General features: G+C 41.3%; 1 protein-coding gene across 6 annotated transcripts; it reads right to left on the reverse strand.

The window, feature by feature from the left end:
- fbrs (fibrosin) lies at nucleotides 1–26,327 on the reverse strand. Of its 6 annotated transcripts, none has more exons than XM_005913720.3 (18): nucleotides 24,421–26,327; nucleotides 21,224–21,391; nucleotides 20,931–20,957; nucleotides 19,144–19,173; nucleotides 18,910–18,958; nucleotides 16,926–17,253; nucleotides 16,602–16,810; nucleotides 14,500–14,735; nucleotides 14,366–14,410; nucleotides 14,151–14,258; nucleotides 12,497–12,562; nucleotides 12,307–12,348; nucleotides 11,826–11,897; nucleotides 11,592–11,730; nucleotides 10,426–10,506; nucleotides 10,210–10,293; nucleotides 5,246–5,462; nucleotides 1–2,938 (listed from the first exon to the last, which is right to left on the reverse strand). In XM_005913720.3, the coding sequence occupies exons 1-18, from the start codon at nucleotides 24,721–24,723 to the stop codon at nucleotides 1,402–1,404; spliced, it is 3,741 nt and encodes a 1,246-aa protein (XP_005913782.1). In that variant the 5' UTR covers nucleotides 24,724–26,327; the 3' UTR covers nucleotides 1–1,401. The 6 variants fall into 6 exon arrangements, with proteins under 6 accessions (XP_005913782.1, XP_005913781.1, XP_014191363.1 ...); XM_005913719.3 differs by having other exon boundaries at nucleotides 14,500–14,738; nucleotides 16,602–16,807; nucleotides 24,421–26,326; XM_014335877.2 differs by having other exon boundaries at nucleotides 14,500–14,738; nucleotides 24,421–26,326.
- Between the last annotated feature and the right edge of the window lie 216 nt (nucleotides 26,328–26,543).

Genomic DNA, 26,543 nt, shown 5'->3' on the forward strand with positions numbered 1-26,543 from the left:
TAAACAACAATTCATTTAATAATTATTCTTTGTGGTCTCTAGGGGAGGGGTTCGAAAGGTATAAAACGGTCATATTAAAATAATCGACCCAGTCTTTTCCCTCTCAGGATACCCACTGCTAGTTGTCTTTTGACAGTCCTTATATGTTTTTTTTCCTTTTCAGTTCTTCAGCACACGTCCCACTTATCCATGTATATAACTTACTTTTGTTGAAGAAACAACTTGACAGTTCAATGTACAAGGCTCCCATACTCCCAAATGGATATAACACACACAACCAGTGAGACACACAGGCAAACCTCTCTCTCTCTTAGCATTATAGTCACAGATGAGATCCTTGAAGAGGCCAGAGGTTGCGATGGATGTGGCTTTAATGTTCACAAGCACTGAAGAGTTTTCTGTGAAGCAGGCCTTTCTGGATGATTTGAAACATTACTACCCGGGGACAGAGTACTGGTTGATACCCAAAACAATGACAAATAACATAACAGTGAATATATTTATTATTATAGAAGATAATTAATGTTAAGAATAATAATTACAAAGGCAATTTCTCTAGACTACTATAATCTGGTCCTGCTCGTATATTCAAGAGGAGACTGGGAAACACTTACAGGAAGCTCTAAAGACACTGTGTTCACAGTGTAGCACAGTTCATTTCGCCATTCATCCTTTGAAAACCAACAAAGAAAAACAAAAAAGTTTTTTCAAAACAATGTCAAAATTGAAGCTGAGGGGTCTGAAGTTGGATTTTGGGGGGTAAAGCAGGAAACTGAGGTACGATGCTGAATGATCTTCGTGAAATGGTCTCATCGGTAATCTGTCTTTGCGCAGTGACACACCAACAAAAACAGAAGAGAGGACCACTTTACCACTGTATTTCCAAAATAAACCCTCACCCACAACACCTAAAAGCAGGGTTGATACATGTAGCGGAGGGCTTTGAAGTATCCCATAAATTAACCAAGCCGTGGACAAACAAACCCCTGGGCATTTATCCCCTCTGGAAGTCGTTTCCAAATCCACGTGGAAAAGGCTTGCTTAAAAAAAAAAAAAAAAGTATGGAAAATAATTCACCTGACAAATGAAAAAGCTGTCCTCTGCCTCTTCTGAAAACTTTCAGTATAAAATAAAAATACACCAAGGATGCACAGAAACAATGTACCTTTAAATTGCACTGATAGAACCATTGGGCTTATTCCATGCCTTGCTTTTTCCCCTTCCTACCATCACCTCCTTCCTTTTTTGTTTTTTTAAACATTGTTTGGAGGGGTGCGGGGGTGGTTTGGTTGTGTAATTGGAAGGTCGGGGTTTAGTAGTCTGCAAGAGGAAAAGGGGCAGGTTGAGAGCAGCACAGTGATCCTGACATTTCCCTTAATCTCCTCCAGTGTTGTCCCTGTACTATCTGGATTCTGCGTCTTTGTGGGCGCTGTACAGTGCCAGCTCACCTGGACCTGCGAGTCTAGAGCTGCGGGGGGGTGTGGCCGACCGATTGGTGACGGACGGAATGAGCGGAGGCGGCGCCCCCACCTGAAGAGGTCCCACCAAGCCTGCCGTGGTCTTTGCCAGGATACCGTTGGCCATGTGGGGTGGGATGAGCGGGGTGAGGCGGGAGTAGAAGCCCGGGTGGTGCTGGTGAGCACCAGAAGCTCCCGGAGGGAGAGAGTGGGCGAGAGGGTGAAGCTGATCCAGGTGAGGGGCAGTAGCAGCGTGAGAGGGGCTGGACAGGTGAGAGCCAGGAGGGAGGTGCAGGTGCATTAAATTACGATAGTCTTCCCTAAAGATCTGGATCCGCTGCTCCTCGTCCATCAGCCCACCTCCTGGGGGTCCGAGCTGAGGATGGCGATCGAAGGGATGCGCCATGAGGCTGAAGTCGGGGCGAACAGCAGAGGAGGAGGCATTAGAGGTAGAAGGCTGTGGGTGGGGCACCACTGCTGCGGCTACAGCGGCCCTTTCTGCCTCAAAAAGGCGCTGATGCCGGAACAGCTGAGCCAGGTGATGTTCAGGTCGCAGGGCTAGGTGATGGTCTGACCGAAATGCTAAAGCCTCCCTACGATGCTGATGTTGCTGCTCCCTCCACGGGTCCCAAGGGAAGCTATGTGCGCCCTGTGATGGTCCTTGAGGTGGACCGTGGGGAAAACGTTCACCACCAGGACCGACTACCAACCCTCCAGGACCCACTGCGCCCCCCAGATATGCTTCAATGGTTCTTGTGCGTTCCAGCAGGGACATCTGTTGGTGCGAAGGTGGGTTTGGAGTAGGTGGTGGGAGAGGGACACCTGGAGTAGGAGTCAGAGATAAAGAGGAAGAAGAAGGGGTGCCAGAACTGGGGTGGTGAGGGTGGCTGTTGGGGCGGTCAAAGCTGTGGCTGGGTGCTAGGGGATGGTGGGAGATGGGGATGTGCTCCGGCTCCTCCTTCCGCTCCTGTTTCACTTGAATTTGCATGGAAGGTTTGGACTGGGGCGTCGAGGTCCGATCAGGCTTCTTGGTCTGAGACAATGAAGAAACAGAAGAGGAAGCAGTGGAGGAAGAGGGAAGGCTACCGTCTCTTTGGGAGTGCGAGGGCTCGTTGTGGGAGTTGTGCGGTGTGGAAGCCACTGAGCGGGGGTACAGGTCCAAGGGAGATTGGGCTGAGCGGTTAGAAGGTGGGGGAGGAGTGAGCACAGAAGATGAGGAAGACCGCGGCCTGTCCCTGTCTGCTACTAAAGAAGAAGATCCAAGAGGAGGCCCCCTTGAAGACGCAGACAGCACTGGCCTCTTCTCCACATCTCTGTCTCTATCACGGTCTCTGTCTCTGTTTAAGCTGCGTGTCAGGTCCTCAATAGGTCCAATGGTCCCCCCCAGGGTGCTGCTGTGGCCATTGATGTGTGAGACTGGGGTGCTGCTGCGGGGCTTATAGGAAGGAGATATCCTCACAGGTGGGCCGTACAGGATGTCTCTGCAAAACAAAAAGCATACAAAGTTCAGGGGATGCTAGATTTTTAAGCAGCTGGAAGATATTTAAACAACATTCAAGCTCCTGATATTTGTATTTTTAATATTAAAACTGGAGGCCTGAAGCAGTAGAGCTTAATACCTGCCACACCAGTTTTCCACACAGATTACAATTTAATTCAGTTTCCAGTTCTGTGAACGTTACACTGCAGCAAGTTTGCTCACTTTAAAAGAAATGAACTGTCTCTAATTTTTTGATTCTTTTATTCTAGTGGAGCGAGACACAAGATTGGAAAAAAAGTCCAGAAAATACGCATTCAACAAAAAGTATAGATTGTTTAATAAGTATTTAATCCTCAAGCAAAATATGACTTAGTACTTGGTGAAGAAACCCTTGTTGACAAGCACAGTGGTGTTTCTTGTAGTTTGTCACCAGGTCTGCACACATCTCAAGAGGAATTCTGGACCACTGCTCTTTACAGAAACTGAATCCAATAGGTGTCTTGGCTGCTGCCTGAAGCTTCTACTCCCTCCACAGGTTTTCTATAAGTCTGGAGACTGGCTAGGCCACTCCATGACCTTAATGTGCTTCTTCTTTGGCTGCCTTGGTGGTACGTTTTGGGCCATTGTCATTCTGGAAAACCCATTTTCAGTCTTCTAGCTGAGGGAAGGAGGTTCTCGTCCAAGAATTTACAGTACATGGGTCCAATCATTGGCCACTAAGTGAGGTGAAATCGTCGCATACCCTTAGCACAAAAAACAGCCCCAAAGCATAATGTTTCCACCTCCGTGCTCAACTGTGGGGATGGTGCTTTTTGGGTCATGGTGTCGTGTGTTACCAATGGTGTTCTTGCTAACTGGTCCCAACTGCTTTCAGATCATTAACAAGCTCCTCCCGTGCAGTTTTGGGCTGCAAACGTATTTTATGTTTCTGTCATTTCTGAATAATCGCACCAACAGTTCCCACCTTCCTACCAAGCTTCTAGCAGGACTACAAGCTTTCCCTGACATCTCTTGACAGCACTATTTTCTCACCAAAATAGCGTAATGGAAGAAAATCAACATGTGGACACGTGTGCTTTATACATAACAAGATGAGGGCAGGAGTATCTGTAATTGATTGACTGGGATTACAATCTATGTGAGCCAGTATTCTGCTTGGGTAGTTGGAGATCAAATACTTTTTTCACTCAATGACATGCAAGTCAATTTGTAATTTTTATGTAGTGTGTTTTTTCTGGAGTTTTGGTCAAGTTTCTGTCTCTCTCCGCTAAAATGAAACGACCATAAAAATTAGAAGCTGCTTATTTCTTTATGAGTGAGCAAACTTACAAATTCAGCAGGTGATCTATAATTATTTCCCTCCCCTGCACCTGCTGGTAACGGTTTACACTTTTCTCGAGGTAAATAACTTGTCTAACACAATAAGAGAGACTCCCTTCCCACAACCTCAGCTGTTAAAGGGCGCTGTGTTCACCACTGTTAGAATAAACAGCTGTCTGTCTGTGGTTTTAATGCAAGCTCAAACGTGTTCATTAATTTAGTAAATTCACACACTCAAAAGTTTTTCCTCTCTGTTCCCTTCTCTGCCTGCTGCTGGCTGGTCTGCAACGACTCACGGTCAAGCATACAGATATTTTTTTTTAATAAGTAGTTTAAATAAAGGCAGCATTGAAATGTATTAAACCTCTGTGGATCTCCTGGTAAGTCAATATATGCAACTGTAACTTGACTCAAGGTATCGGCTGTACTGTTTCTTGTTTGGTTGGTTGTTAGAGGCGAATATTTGTGGGTTTCCAACATGACTGTATTCATGCATGTAAAATAAAACGACTGAATGAATCTTTCAGCCATCGTCAAAGACTTAATTGTGCATTTGTATCTCATGTCATAGGCATGTGTTTGGGTTTGTGAGTGAAAGCCAAGCAAAACAAGCAGGACACCATGGAACAGGGAAGTCCAACATATGACCCACCATAATAAAATGCTTTTAGTCTGGCCCAGAGTGATTACTTTTGCATTCTATTTGCAGAGACGAGATTAACACTAAATAATGCCACACAATACAGAAAAAATGTATTGTTTTATTTATAAATTAGCCTTAAAGGCTTAAGTTAAAGACAAATGAACTTTTAGTTTCATGAATTCGACGAGCCAACCTTGCCATCAAGTAAATGATGTAAGAATAGATCTCAAGACTTGTAGATGGCTGGTAGTTCAAAGTCCAGCTGCCTTAACTCAAGCAGTTAAGATTCCCATGACCTGGATGACTTAGAACCTACACTGACTTAAAACCAGTTTAATTTCATACCTGTCCTTTTCATCCTTGATGTGAGGGATGTCTCTTCTCTCGCCTTCCTTCACTCGTTCCCTCTCGTCCCTCCTATCTGCTCCTTTAGCCCAGCTGGGTCCGGCGGAGAATCCAGGCGGGCCACCATGGAGACGGTTCCAGGGATCATGATGGTTTGGGGTAGACAAGCCCCCGACTACACTGGCTGGTGAGTCTTTAGGACCAAAGACGGAGCCGGCTGCAAATGAAACACATTTTTTTTTATGTTAGAAAACACTACAGGCAAATCTTCACGTTTGACTTTCACATTAAATATTTGATAATCTACTGGTTGTAAAAACACATGCTTTACACCAAGTATTATTGTTAGCATCTAATATTATTTTAGAAAGTAGCAGTTCAAACTGAAAGCAGTAAAAACACCTCTCAGTAACAAGTCCAGTTATTTAACGCTTAACTTCCTTCAACACCCTCTTCTGCAGCACATACAAAGGAAATCTTCAAAAGAAATTGACCCTTGCTAAACAATCAAACCTCTTGTAACCCTTTAATTGATATAGTTTAGTACTGGGTACTTTTATTAACTCGCCCAGCTTTGTCTAGTTGATCAAACACAACTAAACAATGGGACAACCTCCCAACAAACCCTGATTGTTTTCCAATTGGACAGAAATCCATACGTTCATGGTGGACTTGACTTTCTCGTTACTCAAATTAATGCATCCAACCTTTTACTTGTATATCAGTGACAAAGCCCAGCACAGCATGTCTCTGTGACAGTGACTGCTGAGCTGTAGCTGTGCTATGAGACAGGAAAGAAAAGCATTAAGAGGGGAGAAAAGCATGATGACAAACACCTCGGCCCGAGCTCGAAGACTAGTTTACCCTGCTCACAAGCAAAAGGACGGCTCAGGGTTTAAACTCTAAACTTTTGGCTAACATCCCAAAACCTGTACCAGTAATGAAAGTAAAAACATAGGGCTAGGGATGTAATCTCTAAACCAACCAAATAATATCCAAATAGTCTGGTATCTAAAGCTGATAAGATGGATTTTCAGTTAAATTCTTACTTAAAGCCAGGGTAGGTTTTGTTTCATTGGATAAAATGTCCAGAAATATTTTTTTTAATTACTTTAATTCACATTGTCTGAGAGGGAACAAGGCTCCTGCACCTCCTCTGGACCGTGACGGTACACTTTGGCCAAGCAGGACAGGAAGAATATAAACTAGAGGAAGTTGTGTGAACTTTCCCTCTCCAACCTTGTATGAAGCCAGAAGTCAGCAGTGACTCAGCTGTAGCACACGTAAAGCTTAGTCTTATGCCTAATCTCAGCAAGCTTGTTTTTCCTTTTACATTTTCTACAGCTTCAATAATAGATGTGGTAATATCTAATAGATATGAGAGTGTTCAGTAATATTATTTGGCCTTCCTGCAGCCAAATCCACACAATATATGGGTTGAATCAGTCAGCCAGTCACCGTGCGTCTCTCTACAGTCTGTTTGGACGCTTACAATAAAGTTTAATCAAAAACAGATGCTGAAAAACGTTTGTGCATCTCTGAAGCTATAGTCAACTTAATTTAGGGCATTTCTAAATGGATCTTTCTTCAAAGTTTACCTTAATTTATCTGACTTTACAACCCCTCGGGTATACTAACAATCTTTACATTTTGCACAAATAATGAGCCTAAATTTAAGTTAAATACCAAACTGTGACCTTTGAGTGTTAAAAATTCAAACCTGGTCAACACTCAAAGCTGTACAGACAGACAGTAGTAATGAGAGGCTGGGTTACAGGAGCTCAGTTCCCCAAATTATACCGACTGGCTTCAGGGAAGGTAACCAGGTACCATCATAAATCTCTCTTATGAGTGTGTCAGGCTATGCTGAATGTTTATCAGCCACCTCCTCAGTTTCTGTTTTTACTGAAGCTAACGGCTAGCCCAACACCCACACCACAGGAGCAGATAAGACTGTTAAATGTAAATATAAAAGAAGTAGCAGCTGCAGATCAAATCAATCAGTAAAACTTTAGGCAGGGGAGGCCACCTCAGGTTAGAAAACGCAAGCTTATATGCATGAAAACACAATTATGACATAAAGAGAAGCTCCCAATCAGAGTGAACCAGCAGTCGTGCAAATCAACAAGTCAAAACCATCTCCTCCTCCTTTCTTCATCATCATCATTATCATCATCATCGTCGTCTCACTAGCACAGTAAATGCCCCAACACACCCAGACAGATGTTTTTACAATTTAAAGATTAATTTAATCTTACGTGTTGCAGTAAGGGGTGGCACGATAACGTCACATTTCAAAATCAAAACTCAAAATGTGACTGAAGTGTCAACACTGCACAGCTGATCTACTGTCAGTTATTGTAGGCTCTACTTTACAATATAAAGCGCCTTGAGGCGACTGGTGTTGTGATTTGGCGCTGTGTTAAATAAAACTGAATTGAATTAAAACTGGCCACACATACCAAGCAACCACGACCGTGCCACATGTAGTTAAAGCAAAGAGGTCTTTGTTAAGTTGTCTGGGCATTAACCTGATATTTTTAGATTTTTGATAGACCAAAAGTATTTATGCTTGAGCAAATTAAAGCCCATTACACCAAAACAAAATAAAATGTATAAATAAATAATACTTCTGGTTATTTTCCTCAGAGGAAAGATGCCAAGCATCTTGGGTAGTTCTCAGTTTGTTTTGTTTTTTGTTTGTTTTGTTTTTTAAATATACACACATACAGGAAAAAAAATCCAGTATAATTAAGTTGAATTTGTTGGGATTTAAAAAAAAAAAAAAAAAAAAAAGGTTTTTTGTTTTTGTTTTTAAATTTGAGTTTCACTTATATCAGAATAAAATACATTTGTTTATTAAACAGTCAGAAATAAGGAAATACAGAGACATCTGGTAAATAAGGTTAAAAAAACCACTCAGTTCTTTAAAGTAAAAGTAATTTTAATATCTTATTTTATACAATAATATTAGTTCATATTTGTTTAAATCTGTGCTTGTTTTACTTCATTGTATTTATTTTGATTCCAGATTTGTTTATTATTACCATAATATATAATACAGGTGTTTTATTGTATTCCATTTTATTGATCTTTATATAATTTTAATCCTTATTTAAGCCATTTTGTGCTATTAGCTTGTTAGAATTTCAGTAGAATTTTTCCCCAAATTCTGATAGCACAAGGTTAGAATAAAAACTTAGACCTAACAGCATTAACAGCATTCAGGCCAGTCGTGCTTTCATTTACAGTCGTCCCTCATCAGGCCAGTTTTCAGCCTGAAAGGCTCTAAGCAACATTACAGATCAGTGTGACTGATAGAATTGCAATGATTTGACTTTTTTTTTAAACTACAATTGTCCTATAGTGCTTCACATCCTTCAATGGGAGACCTCCAGACTCCTCGATCCTGTAACTTTACCTCTAGCTGACATCAAGTATCGTGACAGCCCCTCGCTGCACTACACGAGTGAAGACTAGTTTGGTCTGTCCTTAAACTAAACAATTAAGATGTTTCTTTGGCAATTAAATTAAATCATCACAGACTCCAAAAACTCAGTCACCCAGGTGGAAACACTCCACACACCATTAAGAAAGCTCACGCACTGAAGCAGGACTTAAAGGATCAGTTTGGATATTTAAATACCTGTTTTAACACACATGTCACACATATGCTGAATTGCTGCTGACTATAATTATCCCACCTGTCTACATGAGCCATTAAATGTGAGACTACACTAAAACACGAGGGGGCAAAATCCACATGAATTTCCAAGTTTATCTTCAGTAGTTTGAGATAGCCAAACAGATATTTGGCAGTTTCCCCAAGCAGCATTTCCCTGTCGAGGCACAGAGCTGAGATACTTCCTGATAATTTCATCAGGTTATCAGCACACAATACCTGTTGTACAACAGCCAGGGAGAAGACATCCAATTCATTATATTCATCTGACTGCTGAAGTGTTGTTCGATGTTTGCACAAACTGTGGATTTTGAACCTTTAGGAAAAGATCACCTACTGGCCTGTGTGGTGAAATGGAACGATTACGGTGACCCAAACGCAGCTCAGAACAGTTTAGCTCAAGAACTTATTTAAGAGGCCAACATGTTGTCAAAGGAATCCAAGAAAAGCAACACCAACGCTCATCGAGTTAGTGTTTTTGTTTGTTAGGTTTTAGACCATTACTGAGCATCGGTTAAACCAACACCACCATTAGTGAGGTGGAGCCCAGCTGTATATGTCAATATTATAAAGGTTCAAGTGGTGTCAACAGTAAGCCACGAGAGGTCAAAGAAATCCAGCAAAACTATTACTAGTGACGGGACGAGGGCAGGTCCCAACGATCAACTTTGAGGTGAGTGACTAACGGGACAATGAATAGGAGTGAAGAATATTCCTGATTGACGTGAGGGGTGGTGAATACATTCCAGGTTACCTATGTAGTTAGAGACTAAAATGTCTGCTAGTAGCCAAGCTACAAAGCGGTGTGCGATGAGCTTTGTGTTCGGGGGTTTTAGTTGGCTAAGAGAATTATAAATAAACGCTCCTTTGGTCTAGTTGGGGTTTTAAGGTTGATCTGACTGGATAGACTTCCTTTTTTATTCAATACGACCTGAAAGGACCGTTTCCCCTCATACACAATGGCAAGGCTTCTATTGGCCCGTGAGAAAATGTTAACTGTTGTTGTAATGTTGTTAGACCAAGTGTGAACCATCCAAAAAACACTTTCTCCATACTACAAGGACACCGAGCTGTGGTTCAGTTTTATCTGGACTGAGCCAAACTGTGGAGCAGAGGCACTTTTACACCTTTAATTTTGATTTGGAAGTAAGAACTAAGAAGCCCACAGAAACTCTTTCAACATCCGTGTGACATGTGAGGGCTACATTCAGGTAGATTTGAAAGACTCTGAACTGATCCTTTAAGCTTTGCACATCAGGCGTAGAGATGCTGAGAAACTGACCCAGTGTTGGACTCCCAAGTCCTCCAAAGGCACCAGAACCCAGAGCTCCCAGCGGGGTGAAGGACGGCGATCGGCCATACAGATCTAAAACACAACCATTAAAAACAGTTTTACAACAACAAGCTAAAATACTGGTTTCATCAACCAAACATTTATAAAAAAACGTTACTGTCATGAGTTAAAAATAAAAATCTTTCAAGTTTGAACTGATTTTACCCAAGTGTGGAGTCGGTGCGAGGAAAGACGAGTGTGGCGCTGATGGAGAGATGAAAGGAGCCGAGGGTGGATTGACTGGACCTGAGGGAAAGAGATAATAAAACAAAACCAAAAAATATGTCAAGAATATTCAAATCAAGCTCAACATGCTACTCACACACCAAACAGCAAAGCTACAGAAGGACACAAAGTCCAACGGTGATCAGAGACATCAGAAGAAACCGATCACATCTTTGGCCCTGATTCGCTGATAAGTTTGAAAAAGTATTCTTAAACTGACCACAGAATCACCACCATCATCCTAAAGCTCACTCTTTTGGTCCCAGTTATAACATTTAAAGCAACAACTACTAATAACGCAACTACAAAAAACAAAACCTTAAAAATAATAATAAAAACTAAACTGAAATGAGGAAACTCATCTCAAACTGAATTTTACAAAAAACAACAAACTTTTGATTGCTGCTCTGGTTGCAAACAGTGACGTCATTCATTTAACATTTTGTATGGTATGCTTTTAATATAATTGTATTATCAATAAGGAATATAACATTGATATTATCTAGGAAAACTAGTAAATGTTGCTTTATTCGTTTTAAATAATTAAATGCACCAAGCTTTGATTGTAGTTTTCACTTTTAAATCTTTTGAGGGGTTTTTCTTGATTTGTTTTTTTCCTCTCCAGTGTTCGTTGTCTTGGACTTATCACCGCTGTTTGTGTTTTTTGCCATCTTGTGCAATTCTAGAGCAGTACTTGCAGATATTGCACATACTTTGTTGACTAGCTTCAAATCCATTAAACACCAATACAGCTGCAATAGCAAACAAGTTGTAGTATTAGCAGTATTTACTTAGGGATGTGACGGCTGGGATTTATAATTTTTGTTTATGTAGTTTTCAATTTCTTGGCAGAATACGAGAAATTCATTTGTGAGGATACTGAAGAAGCCTGGATTTGTAAATGCAATGTTCACACGCTAGTTTAAAGCACAGATTTGTACTTGTTAACCATTAAATCCACAAAGAATTATGATTTTAAAGACACTGACAGCCTTAATCCTGTTTGTCTTGTTGCACATTATTTACAGCAACAATCTGTGCACAGACATAAATAAATAAATTACATTTTACCAGCTGGGACACTGAAACATTAAAAAGGCATGCACCTGCAGCTGAGAACAGACTGGGAGGTCTGGTCAGGTCATGAGCAGGAGGTAAGGGCATTGGGCCCAGTCCACCGGCTCCAGAAAAACGGGCCAGCGGGTCACTGCGGAAGTCCAGTTTGTGAGGATCAGCCTGCATGAGCTGAATGAAGGGCAGAAGAGTTAAACCTCATACTGTCATCTTTGCATAGTGGCAATTAAATCTCTCCCCACATGATGTCAGTAAGAGACACTCACCTTTACTTTTCTCTGATGGTTGTGGATCATGTAGGCCACCTGAACATGCATAGCACACCATTTTCCTGGTTTCTGCGCAGCACAAAAAAGACACTGTGTAATTCTACAAATCTTGAATCTACAACTTTAAAGCCTTTGTACACAGAGGCAGATCCTGCAGTTCAAGAATATCTTTTCTAACCTCCATACAAGCTTGAGGTTTTGCAGCAGGAAAAAAAGTTAAAATCTGGGGCCCAGCTCAAGTTTGGTTATGTATATATTTTTAAAAAAGGAAAGGCGGTGAAAAGAATAACCGCATACATCATAGCATAATTTCTAGGTCTGAAAAATCTAACCGAGTGTGCAAGAGCAGAAAATAGACCAGTAGTAGTCAAGATTACAAGTGAGATTAGTGCAAAGAGTGCGTGAAGTTGTGAGACAGTGATGCAGACTAAAGAACTGAAAGGAGCAGAGGGATTCAAAAACATCTGTTTCTGCTTACATTTGTGATTTTCAATGTTGATGTCCCAAAGTGTTCAGTAAGCTACAAGAGAAGAGAAGTGTAAAACCACTTTTAATCTGCACATCTTGCTCTTTCTCAGGAGTAGTTTCTGCTGTAGTGACTGTGCTGCAGCACATCCTAGCCTATACTGCAAATTTGCCATCGCGAGAGTAAAGCGCAGTGTCCTTACCCTGGGGTCTTTGGGCTGCAGGTGGGAAGGCACAACCCCAAATCGTTGTATATCAGGACCCGTTCCCTGAGGGACAAAGAGGCTATCACTGACACAGCACAAACACATGAGCCACAGCCTACACCTGGCGTTATTCTTTGCTCTCTTAGCGCTAACATTAATGTATTTTTACTCTAACTAATGCAGCCAGGTCAAACCCAAGAGACACTGCAAGAGCCTTAGGAAGTCACAGTTAACTAAAGCACCCATGCTGTTAGATGAGTGCCGCTCATTCGACTAGCCTCTAGTCATACCTGTCAACATTTAGATTTGAAAATCCAGGATTTGATGTGACAGATAAAAACACACTGATGCAGAATAGGAACGTGCCACTTTAAAGAAATATTTTTTGCACTCTGGTCTGGTCTGCCTTTTCAGCTGCTTAATTTGGTAGAAAAATTGGCTGCAAATGTTATTTTTTTTTCTACATCTAGTTTTATTTGAAATATAGTTCAAAACCAAAATTGTTTGAGTGGCTGAGACACAAATTCACAGTGCACTGGATTTACTTCATTAACACCACCTGGACGTCCTTGGTAAGGTTCAAATTAAGTTCAAGTTGTTTCCTTCTCATAAAAGGAAGATTTAGATTTGTCAAGTACCCGATCAACATTTGGCAATGGTTGCAAAAAGCCCGTTAAGCTCAACAGGCAAAAAATACACATAATTTACATGTAAACAGAAGAAAATGACCAGAAAACAGGCTTCAGGCATTCCTGATTAAATTAGCAAAATGTCAATCAACATTATTAAAAACAAAGGCACTTAAATTTAATTACTTCATAACAAAAATTTGACATTTCTTGCTTTACAGGAAATCATCTGCCTGCACCTCTACGCTATGACAAAACATCCTTTTGCAATTCATTTTAGCGGTTGTACCACCACCAGCTTCAAATGGGGAGATGAAGTTGCCGTTTCCCTGCTGGGACGTGGCACACATCAAACACATCGCACATATGGGTCAACAGTGAACTAGTTTATTCAGCATCTAACTCTTCTGCCTGCGCAGAGGTTAGCTGCACACGTGCCATTTTAATCAGGTTATGGGTTCCCAGGTTGCTCTGAAAGTGTTGAATTCTATCAAACAAATTCTGTCAAATAAAACACTTAAGGACTCAGTCACACACTAGGGACCTATCTGTGACGCTCTGGCTGCAAAAATGTGCATCTGGCCAGTGGTTGCTGGAGAGGGCGAATCACCAAAAACCTGGCACCTGTAAATTGTACAGCTGACGCCAAATTATTTGCACTTGCTTTCAAGCAACTCTCCAAACAGTAGGGGATCACTCACACAGACCTCTAGAACCGGTGTGACTGAGCCCTAAGGCAAACGGATGCATTTATTATAGTTATTCCAACTTGAGTGTGATAGGTTACTGGTCGAAATTACTGGAGTTTCTGGGAGAAACAACAAAACGAGGAAGCTTAAAATATAAGCTTCCTCGTTTAAACCTGCGAAAAACTGGATTGTTGGCAAATTTGCCTCTAGTGCTTGTTACACTGTGACATTGTCATCACAGGGAGCTCAAATAAACCGTGACGTGGAAGTTATCGCCTGAAAAAAAACAAAAACATCATGCTAACACACGGACACAAGGAGAGTTTTCCTCACCTTTGGCTGAAATGCCCCTTGCAATGAGCTGAAATGCCCAGGAGGAGGAGGAGGAGGAGGGGGAATCTGAATACCCTGCACTGAGGGCGGCGTGTACGTTGGGTAGATCTGGCACAAACACAAACACACCTTAGTGGCCGGTACACAACTTTCAAAATACAGCTACAGTTTTAGTTCCCGTTTCCATGCCCTGACAGCTATTCTCAGATACTCACAGTGTGTCGGTACAGCCCGTCCATTTTGCCTGGGTACTTATCGAACTAAAAAGACAAAAACAGTTGAGATGGGTCAACACATTCCAGCTGCAGTGGAGTTTACAACAGGAGTAAAACAGCAGAGTCTTTCTCACCATCGGAGACGCCGTAGCTGGGGTCAGGAAGGGCGTGAAGTGTTGATGCGTGTGCGTGTGTTGGTGCTGGTGGTTGTGCTGATGGAACTGGAACGCCATCGCCGGGATGCTCGTCTGGTTCTGAGACGTCCGGCTCGATGAGCCCTGCGTGGAGCTCGGCGCTGCTGGGCCTCCTGGAGTGGAGCGGCCCGCCGGGTTATTTTCAGCCCCGGGGACGCTGCGTCTGCCCTCACGCTCTGCTGGAATAACGAGGCAGTAATTAGTGGAAGGCAACGGGAAAATAAATTAAAGAACATAAAATTCTGTTTACACTGGCGGTCAAGTTCAGAAATTCAAACAATGCTTAAAAGGGATGTGTGGAGGTAAATCTTCTGATCTGTGAATATTTTGTTTATCAAGCACCAAATTATTCATTACCTGCTTCTTCAGGGAGTCTTATCTAGCAGAAGAACTCTAACTACACCACCACAACTGCATCTGGCACAGGTAGCCCTTATTCTGCTCTGTAGCTGCTTGCAAGTTCAGCATAGACGCACACCAACCAGTCATCCACAAGTTCAAGCTCCAATCAAGCTTATTTAGACTTCTGCCTTGAATCTACGACGTAGCTGATTCTTAAGGGTCTTTTGCGTGAGCTTGTGCATCAAGATATAAATTAATCAGAATTTAAGACACTAAATTTCTTCAGTTTCAGTGGACTAAAGGTCATAAGCTTATAGTAGACTAAATATAAAGTTTATTCAGTTAATATAAAGTGTAAAAGTTTGCTGTGTTTTTAACAGTGAGAATTCCTCCATAGAGTTTCTAAAGTCTTATTTTCCTCAGCATCAAATACAAAATGTGTCCATGTGTCATTTTGTTGCATTTTCGTGAGAAACAGGGAGCATGGGCGCTAGTTGAAAAGATTTCCTGAGAGCAACTCAAATGTACACGTCTAATCTTACCACACAAGCAGATTACTTCTGATTGGATCTCATCTCTCTGCCACATTTCGTGTTGCATTTCGTGTTTTCGTGCCATCATAGTTTTTGTTCTCCTGCCTCAGTTTTTATTTAGATATTTGTCTTGTTGATGTCAGGAAAAAAAAAAGGTTGTTGATAAAAACTATAGGTGGAAATAAACACTTGTTACAGCCCAGGTTTTCTCAAGGGTTTGCACTTATATCACAGAGTGGACAAGATCCTCTTTGTGGAAGCAGCTAATAGATATTGATGAAAGCTGCAACAGCAGTTGCCCTTACGAATGGTCGAGCACACCAAGAGTGACAAAAAAAATTAAAAATATGCAGGCGTGCACCAGGCTTTGGTGTTATATTACTGCTAATTTTTACCAGGCTGAGACAAGTGTGCAAGTGGGTCAGTCTCTACTGTCATTTGAATTCTATATCAAGGCAGGAGTTCGGAGAGATTATAAGAGGGGCAGATACTGAAACAACAGCTTTGGGAAAAAGAAAACAAAAAAAAAAAAAAACCCTCTAATCATTCTGCTTCCTGTTTTGACTTCTTCTATTCCTGTGTCAGTACTGAAGTTGAGGTTTTCTCTGAGTTGTGACACCCATCGTTTAGGAAAAGACTGCCAGGTCTGTATAAATGGTTACAGATCTGTGAGAACAATGATAATTGGTGTGCACCACAACCAACACAGTGGCCATAAACAAAGCTGAAAACATGAGAACCAAAGGATGGCTCAACTTTCAAAATAAGAGCTGGTTGCTCATGATTTCCTTTTGCCAGATGAAAAGAAAAACAAATCCTAAAATTGTTGCCAAATACTCATAAAGGTTAATAAACCAGGTATGTGTGTGGGAAACACAAACTAAAGTTAATCTCACAGATACATGAACAAAAGAGTTACAACTACTGAAGTGATACTTACATGCAACTTCTACTTTATGCAACACATGCTGTGCCTATGAGACCCGATCTCAGTTCATCAATACACAACTTCCTCAACACCCCAGACAAACCCAGACAACCGCCTGGGGAAGTCTGGGTTTGGTTTATTTTTGCAACACATTAGTCATCACATTCCCATAAACAACTGAAACGGTGAAATGAAGCATTTCTGTTTTGCTGTACCCGCTTCTGTCGGGTGAGCTGTACCTTGCAGCAGAGGTGGAGGCGGAGGAAGGCCAGGTGAGGATGTGAACAATGCTCCAGAGCTGGTTCGGGATGGGGGTCGGAGAGGCCCTGAGGATCCTGAGCCCCTTGAGAAGGGCAGAGAAACACTGGCGGAAGGAGGTGGGGGAAGAATGGAAGATGAGGACGTCCCGACAGATGAAGCAGACGGTTGAGGCTTGACTGGGGTGCTGCTGCCGCCGAGAAAACACAAACACAAAACACAACAGTTGAGCCAAAGAGATGTAGAAGACGACATCAGAGGGATGAAAGAAGAAATTGAGCTTCAGTTTTCAGTATGTTTCATACCTGTTGTAGATGGATTGAGTTCGAGGGGGCAAAGAGGGCTTGGGTTTGGAGAGCGGGGGGCTGCTGTTGTGGGGGCTGCCGCCGTTGACTGGGCTGGACCGGGGCACCGTGACCGGGGAGTGGGAAGGCAGGCCGGGGAAGAAGGGGGAAGAGGTAGAAGAAGAAACCGGCTCAGGGAAGTGTGGCTCCAGGTTTTTCTCCTGACTTCGCTCCAGCCCAGACACCCGTGGAGTCACCATTAACCGTGAGACGCCACCAAAGCGCACCGGCAGAGACGGGCAGCTTTTGCCCACAGATGAGCCCATGTTTGAAGGGGCGGGATCGACAACTGAGAGAAGAGAAAACCAGTCAGCAATTTCTCAACTCCTGCAGGAAGGACAAAGGTCTTCCAAAGCAAAACACCCTCAGAACAGCCAAAACTGGCTTGACCACTTGAGTGTGATTAAACCCAAAGTTAAAAAATTTGGACGCAACAATCCGATGTTCCAACCTGATTAAATACTTTTTTGCCCCCACCTCCACTGTCAGCATGAATTCCTGCAAACTTACTGCCATCTCAATGTTTTAGCCTCATGTTCCTTAGAAGTCAAAGACAGAGTGGTACACAGTTTTTAATAACCTAATCAATTAACCATAAAAACATGGACCTGGATCTGAGTATGCAGCAGAAAAAAAGATGATCAGCCGTCTGCCACAGGCGGGTAAATGTTTGAAACTAAACAGTCATATATTAAAAATCTTTGCTGCGTCTCTAACAACATTTCGGTGCCATTTATGGGAACATCTTTAGGAGATGGCGTTTGTCCTGCTTGCTGTTATGTCCATGTTTAGTCAAGTTAATTTAACAAAACTGGTTAAAAACATAACCGTTTTCTTGGCTTTTCTTTAATTCCTGTCCAGAACAAGAATTAGCATGGTGTCTCTGCCGAAATAAGTCATGTCATGAAACTAAACACCAAGTATAAGTTATGACAAAATGATTTTTTAAAATCATATTTTACTAGTGGTTGCAGAAATGCAGTTTATTATATCCAAATGACCATTTAAATTAAAGTTAATTTAAATAAGGCATCTAAATAAATGTACAGAAGAGCTGTCAGGGTGGCTGAACTTGTTTCTAGAAGGACTTTGGATGCACCCCTTTCTACCTGTGACTGTGATACTGGGAGTGGAGGAGTCTGATCAGGACCATTAAGCTTCTGAAAGGTTTACAAAGCATACACATTTATGTTTATAATTGTTTTCATAATTGTTCCTTTGATGAATACATCCAACAAAACTGAATAACCACTGATGGGTTTATCCATCCATTTTATATCACTTTTCCAGGTCCGGATCAGAGTCTCAGTCTAACAGTCTAAGACAGGCCCAGACCTCCTCACCCAGCCAGCTCCCCCACTTCTTCTGGTGGGGGATAAGAAGGCGTTTTCTGGGTCTCCTCCACAGCAGGCATGCGTAAAATGCCTCATTTAGGAGGTGTTGTCTGAGTCAGATACCCAAACCACCTTAAGCAGCTCCTTTTAATGCAGAGTAGCAGTGGCTCTTTGTCTTCTTTAGTTTGTATTTAAGATGGTATTTTCTTATCTTAATAAAATAAACTGAGGTAAATGAAACAAAAAGCAAGTGGGTTCTATTTTAAATCTAACAATACTTTTGCTGGAGATTAAAAGAAGTCTCAGACAGTGACGATACCATCTTCTGTACCCTCTCCAGGTCTCCAAAATATTTTTCTAACGTTTCCTTCCACCTCATGTTTCCGTATGCAGCACATGTCTGTATTCTCTCATTTCATTATCTGCAGATTTTAATCAGCTCCACTTTGTGTAATAACTAAAAGAACGAAAACAATTGTTTGTAAAAACAAACTCGTTTTCTGTTAAGATCTAAGTTTAGCCCTGTGGGAGCCCACTGACTGACACATCAGTTCAGCGTTTCCTGAATGTAAAGCAGCAGGAAAGAAATGCCAATAGTAAATTTCTCAAACCTTTCCTAGTGCTGACTGTGAACACTGGATCCATGTCATTGTCGGAGGCCTACATGGGAAAACAAGAGGAGGATTTTATTAGAACGAGTCTCCATTTTAATCAACACATTTTTTAAGATTACAACTGAAGAGAACATGACTGTGGTAGGATCCCTCTAATAATAATAATTTTATCTACACAAACATAACCAAACATGGAAACTCTTGATAAGAATATTGGTAAACCACACACACCTTGTCTCCCGTGTCACTCTCCGTGTCACACTGAAAGAGGAAAATAAGGCAGAAGAAAACATTTATGTTTATTAGAATATGTCAGCCAACGAATGTAAACCAACTTCATCACAACAGTGTTTCCCCACAGAATTATATTTTAAAATATTAACCTAGTGGGGTTTATTCTATTCTTTTGCTTATTAATATTTTGCCTTGATTCCTCATATTTTAGAGTCATTTGTTTTATTTCCCACCATGTTCCCGGTTTTACATTTTCCAATTCATTTACCATGTTTTCAGATTAACTTTTTAAATCACAGTGACATGACTCGCAAAGTAAACTATCTGTGGGGCACATATTTTCTTAAATAAATTAGATTATGTACACGTTATGATAATAAATAGCAGAGCGATAATAAACTGCCTCTCGTGCCAGCTTCACTTTCAAGCCAAACTCCAAAGTCTTGTTATCTCAGGATAAAGACACTAATCATTCTAAATGACAATTCTTATTTCGGCTGCTGCTTTTAAGGGTTGCCACAGCAGATTATCTGCCTCCATCCACCCCTTGAATCCTCCTGTCACACCAACCCTGTGTGTGTGTGTCCCCTCCTTTACATGAACTTCCTCTGAGCTCTTCCTCTTTTCCTCCTGCCTAGTATATCCACTATCCCTCCTCTGCACATGTCCAAACCACCTCAGCTTCACCTCTCTAACTTTGGTTTCCAAACTGCTCAACCTGAGCTGTCCTTCGGAAATACTCGTTTCTAATCCTGTTCATCCTGGTCACTCTTAGCATCTTCAGCTCTGCCTGTTGTATTTCTGTTATAGTGTCGCATCATACCAGGTGTCCAAAGAAAACAAACATTTAAAGTCCTTTCTGCCTTTCTCGTAATACAGGGACAGGAGCTAGAGTTGGGGCTGTCACAGATGATGATTTAGACATCAGAGGGATTAAAATGAGAGCAAGCAGGATTGTCCTCATGTAAATCAATCATCCCATTCTCTCAGCGCAAGTCTATTTTTGGCTGCTCCCCTATTCACAAGGGACCCCCCCCCCCCAAGCAGGTAGCTCTGCATGTTTTTAACACTGTGGCCTTCCCAATGCAACTCAGAAGGGATTTATATCTACTTTAGTAGATCAATAAATCTAAACCCTTTTTTTTCCAGGGGAAATGCCTCCAGTTATATCTCAAGTTTGAGACAAGCTCAACTATTTAGACTGATCTTAACAGGAAGAGATTAGATCAATCTAATGGAAACTAAAACCTGCTGGGCATGCTTTGCAACACATCAGCGGACACAGTCTGCACATCCACGTATGCCTGTGTGCATGCAAGCAGAAATACATGGACTCCAACTTTTCTTTGCTTTTTCCATTTATATTTTTTACTTCACTATTTGTTCCATCAAGTATTATTGTAATAGTTTCAGAAATTTTAAATTATTTTGTCTCCTTGTTACCATGTGGATCACATGATTTTTAAGTCTATGACATACAGATAATGTTTGTCACGAATGATAAAATGGATATTTTCATAACATTTAATATGTTCTGTGTTCTAAACAAAGCACAGCCTTTTCCTTTACAGCAGTGCACTCATGGACAGAGTAGAGAAAGATTGTTATGTCGGATTAGTTAAACAAATGTTATAATTATGACACTGTTAATACGCTAAGAAATAAAAGTGTGCAATTTAAGTAATGGCAGGCTATACTGTGTAGAGCTTCATGTCTAGTAAATGAGGCATGCCCAAATAAAGTCTGTGTGGGAAACACTGGACATTAGCAGAAAAGAAACTTACAATATAGCCAGTCTCCAGAGGTTGCCCCTAAGGGGGGAAAAAAGGAATAAAATAAGCTTCAGTGAGTTTCAGTTAGCTCTAAACCTTTCATGGATGTGATTAATCACTCTGGACTGCCTGGACGATGGGTGTTGTCAAAATTCGTGCAAGAGCGTGAATGTGAACCTGTTTTACAAGGTCATTTTCTCAATAGCAGGATATACAGGTGATTACCGCTACAGAAGTATAAACATTGTGTGTTTGATTAGGAATTATCTCAGTGACATCTAACATGGTAGTAAAGTCAGTTTCACCTCTATCTTTCTTCTCTTATTTCTACTATTATTCCAATAGCTGCTGGGCGGGGCTCCTTCCTCCGGCTCTGACAGGGGTCCTCCGCCGTTCTCCTCCGGCCCTCTCTTCCCCTTGTTCCTCCTTCCCAGCATATCAGTTCGCTGACTGGGCTTCAAAGAACAGTCCATCTGATAAGGAGGAGAAAAAATATGTGGATTTAAATGTGGATAAATAAGCATTAATGTGTAAGCCTGAGGCCAAAGACCCAAAGGCAAGCTACAGGCTTATTAGTCCTAATTTTTGCTGTTCATAAAAAAAAAAAAAAAAAAAAGATGAGCCAGCATGAGGATATTACTGGAGCTGTTTGTGTGTGGACTCAATTATATTGCTTGTTTTGACAATATATTTAACTGAAGCATTGTACATGACCTCCCTTTCAAAGGGCGTCTTTTACCTGTGGTGTCCAGAGTTTTTACCAAAGAATATAAGGTAATACTTTTGCCCTCTTTATTACATGCGACCCAATCATATTTAGGTATGCAGTCACTCCCCAACAGCACATTTTAAGCAAATAAAAACTTTGATATGCAATAAATAAATATGTATGACATTTTTCTTGGCTCACAATAAGTCTTTGAGGAATAACTACAGGTAACAACCTTATTTGACTGAAATATTTGGACCATTTAATGAAGAAAAAAGTCCAAATTGCTTGAGAAAAAGAAACTGATTGTTAAACTGGTTAAAAGAACTTAACGTGTCTTTAAGAGCAACCAAAATTTCTCTATAGAGGATAAATAAAATTGATATAACAACTTACAGTCTAAACAATTACTCAAGAGTTTAATCAATACCTTTCTGAGAAAAATCTACAGTAAGGAGTGTACATGGTTTCTCATTTTTCTGGCCATTTATCTTCCCTACTTATATACCCCCAGCAGTGAGAAGAAAAATCAGCGGAGCGGTGAGACGAGTAACGCATCTCCGCTACAAACAATCATTATTCAGCCTTGTCGCCTTTCTTTGACGAACTGCTGGAAAGTATCAGCCCTCAAGGCAACGACAAATTACAACAACAAAATTATTTAAACAGAGTAAAGAAAAAAATCACTCTTTCAGAAAACTGCTGATAAATTTAACCAGTTGCTGGAATGTCACAAACAATATAAAGGTCAAAGAGAGTAATGGTGAAAAGGTTCAATGGAGCAAATCAATCAAATTACATTGAAAGTTGATGTTGATTTTGCTTTAAGTTGACAATTTTGTTTAATCTTATTTGACAGAAATAACCATTTACAGTGAGTCCTAAAATACAGGAAAATCTGCAGACTTCTGTTAAGTATGGTCCCACAGACTCTTTGCCTTAACTACATCCGGACTGATCACTGTTAGTCACCACCAAAGGCACGTTTTTCAGACGGCACAACTCTGATATGACACGCATATGCAGGATATTTCTCGTCTTTCAGGAGTGACTGCAAAAAAAATAAGCATGACTGGTTCACCTACGCTTACCGCAAAAGCTATGCAGTATGTGATTTTCAGCTATTTGAAAAATAAAAATGCATTTTAAACTGGAGTAAATTGAACCCACTTATAAAAGTTTAGTTTATGCTGATTTTCCTTCACCAAAAAGAGCCACATTAAATATACATTTCCTTATACCCGAGATCTAAAAATTGCTAGTTTTTTGTTGTTGTTGTTTTTTAAACATTTGACTGGCATACAGCACTGTATGTCCCACATTTAAAACATTGACGAGTTTTATTTTATATTAGGCCCAACTTTTATTCAAGTTTAAATATATTTGTGTTTTCAATGGCCAAAATTAAAAAGAAAACTAATATATTAGTTAGTTGATTAGTAAAGTTACACAAACTGTGTGCCTTAACTACAGACCAATCGTTATTAGTCACTTCCATGGGGTCATTTTGAGCAAAACTACTTAGATTACACTTAAAAAGGCAAATAAACTCAGCATGAATTGCAGGTAAATTCATGCAAACTAACACAGTCTGTTTGTGTAATTTGGAAAAGTCCCTTTTTAAAAATGTTTTACAGAAAAACTACAGACAGGATATGGTTTCTTTTTTTTTTTTTTTTTAAACAAAAGGGACTTACGACGTTTCATTGGTATAGAGCAGTAAATTTTTTGGCAGGTCTCTTTCCTTTTTCTCTGTTAGCAGTTTCTAATACTTCATGGGTCCATTTGACTGTAAAATGAAGTTACCTAGAAGAACAGCGCAGCTGTATGTGTGTGAATGGGCAGTTTTACTGTGGGACCTATTGGCAAATAATTTGCTTCCTCAAACTGATGCAGATGTAAGACGCACGCAAATGACATCAGCACAAAGGCAGATTAAACTACTATCAAAGATTATCCACAAATTACCACATGCCAACATCTTGTAAATAATTAAACGTAAAATGTACTTTTTTTGCTACATACAAAAAATTGGTCTTCCACCAAAGGGCCAAAGCAGTACAGTTTTTTTGAAGTTGGGTTTAACTTGATCTACCTTTGGCACATGCTTTTTATCACATAGGGAAAAATCAGGGGAAACATACACTTTTTATGACTATATGGGAATCAGTCATGCTTATGCGTGTAGTCACCCATCAAAGGCCTAATTTTGAGCCAGAAAACCCATCAAATACATATCAGGGACTGTTCTTCTCCAAATGGGCATTTTGGGGAGACTTGGGGGCAGAGTCAGTATTATCTGCATTTACTGGTTTATTTAACACCTTTAGAATCAAAACTGGATTCAATATGAGGTACTGACATCGATATGCGTCCTGACTTTAAATCTTGAGAGTCTGAAGAAAGCTTTGTGACAGCGCAAACTCAGAAAATAGTTAAACGATCTTTTCTTAATGTATTTCTTGTTCTTGCTTTATCTACAAAGGCCACTTCACAGCTCATCAACACCTCTAAAAATTAGATCATGAATAATTGAGGCCTCTCCAGGAGCCATCAGAGGATTGGGGAGTGGATTGTTGTCACGCTTTAGGGGCTCAATCTGCATCCCTTCACACCCTTGGATGATTTAATTTACAAAGATGAGTATTAAAGCAACCACCTACGAGGATGGTGATTATTTAATAAATTAGAGGAAAGGAGGGTGCCAAATCCCCACCGAACACTAACGCTGAAAGTACACATGAATAACAGCTGATTAGTGGGGTGTAAAAAACACCAAATTATGACAATCACCTCCAGAGCCTCCAAGCTGATGAAGCTCGCAATAGCGAAGCCATCAATGATTTCTTCCTCGCAGGACACAGACTCCCTCTTCCTCCGGCGTGGAGGCCTGTGTCTGCCAAACCCTGGTCGGCACTCTCTCCCACCGGGACCCAGCACGCTGTTGGTCCCACATGCCTCCCGATCGGAGCCCGAGGACAGGGATGTGGCCCGCTCCTCGGCCAGATCCACTCGCCTCCTCCGCCGCTCCCTGTCGCGCTGGGAACGGGATCGCCGGCTCTGCCTGAATCCGGTGTTTCGGCTCGGGCCCTCCATGTTCAAATGCCACCTCCTTTTCGCAACTTAGGTGAGATTCCCAAAGGCACTTTTTTACGCAAGTCCCGGCCCGATTGAAGGTACCGAACCGCGAATAAAAACACCACCACACAGGCCCTCTCCGAGAACCTCTGTTAAAATGGCGTTAATGGAAACCAGTGGCTATTATTTACCGTCCTCTGACAGCAGTATGCTGCTGGCATCAGTGCCGTTCTCTCGGCGAAATGTTAGTGTCATTTCTGAAATCTGAAAACAAACTTACATCCACATGGGAATTCAAAACATCGGCGACATTAACGCGAATGTCAGGACATCGCTGATTGTGTCTCGTTGACGGCTAACGTTAGCTAGCGTGCTAGCTAGCAGGAAATCCAAGCGATAACCACACAAGTTGTAAACATGTAAACAATAAAACACAAGTCTGGCTGTGTTACACCCAAAGCAGGGCGAGATTGCCTCCGCAGGAGTAACAGATTGAAAATAATGCTGTTTTCGGCACAGATTAAATCAACAAACCGTTTGTGATTTCCTTAATTTCTGCACACGCTGACAAAATTAGTAGCAAATTGATTAGCTAGTTAGCCAGGCCTGATAACGACTATTACGAGACGTTGCATATTACTGTGAAACTGAACGTTTAATACTGACAGTTACTCTAATTTACGCCTTACGAGGAATAAAAAGAGCTGTCTGCTTTACTTTAAATAGTAAATGGCTGCTGTTAGCGAACGTCAGTTAGCCTATACGCGGCTAATTCAATTTATAATAATATAAGTCCGACAAACTAAGAATACAACTTTATTCTTAAAACGTTTCTGTAAACATTGATAAGCCGGGCTGTGGAGTGTGAATATAACTAATAATCAGCAGCCAAGAGGGCAAAATCTTCTCCTGTCGGGTTGTTGATGGCCGATAGTGGTAGCTGAGTCGCATCAAAAGAAAGACGTAACATTAGCATGGATGCTAGTCAGCGTTAGCCAATCCAGCTGTTAGCAACAACCAACTATCTCTAATTTTTTAAGAGGAAGCAGGAAGAATACGGAAGCGGGTTTTTATTCTACGAATCATCCACGAAATAATATCCCTCTCCTTCACATAAAACTGTTGAGTCGTTCCACCTCCATCATAAAGGAAAAAAACCGAGGCCCAAGCATCAAAGCCTCGGGGTCGATTTCCATAAACGAGGGTGTCGGCCGAGCCCCGTTGGGCTGGGCAGCTCCTTCATGCAGCCTCTGTAATCCAATGTTTAGGAGAAGCTTGACCAATCGCCGTCGTTTCCGGTCACCGAATTCTTTTTTTCCCTCGCTAAATCCAGTGTGTAGGTTATAAAGAAAGAAATAGGTCGGTTCCACTGCTGCCTCTTCGAGAGTTTGTACTGAACTGGAGATTTATCGCGAAAACCAGGGAGACACAACCCTTGTCAACCGTGCAGTGCATTGTGTGCTCCGCTCTTCTTCCTCAGTCACCAGGCAGGCTGATTGGTACCTCCGCTGCTACTGCTACTCCGCTACTGCCACCCTATGGAGACCAAGATGTCCTGTCAGGTTTTTAGTTTTCATAAAGAAGCTCCACACCCAGAAGATTTTTAAAGAGCCAAATTATAATATATAATATTTCTTTCAATGTCTACAACATAACATTTTTGCAAATAAAGAGAAAAAAAGCGTCTTCTAAGGACAGCGCGAAAACAGTAAATAAGGAAAAATAGCCACCTCTTTCCTATTGGTGGAAACGGCAACACGTGGGTTTCGTATGATTAGGAAGAAGGGGAGGTTTTGGGTGTGATGGTGTCGCCTATGAATTTGGACACCCTCATAGTG

Source organism: Haplochromis burtoni, unplaced genomic scaffold (genome assembly GCF_018398535.1).
Source record: "Haplochromis burtoni strain Fernald_Lab_line unplaced genomic scaffold, NCSU_Asbu1 Contig_6, whole genome shotgun sequence".
NCBI lineage: Eukaryota > Metazoa > Chordata > Actinopteri > Cichliformes > Cichlidae > Haplochromis > Haplochromis burtoni.

Excerpts from the sequence above, each read along its gene's own strand:
- fbrs (XM_014335877.2), bottom strand. The coding sequence starts at position 24,723 with ATGGAGGGCCCGAGCCGAAACACCGGATTCAGGCAGAGCCGGCGATCC. Across the intron at positions 18,959-19,143 it reads AGAGTGACACGGGAGACAAG|GCCTCCGACAATGACATGGA; the intron begins GTGTGTGTGGTT and ends TTTCCCATGTAG. Across the intron at positions 11,731-11,825 it reads ACCATCAGAGAAAAGTAAAG|CTCATGCAGGCTGATCCTCA; the intron begins GTGAGTGTCTCT and ends CCCTTCATTCAG.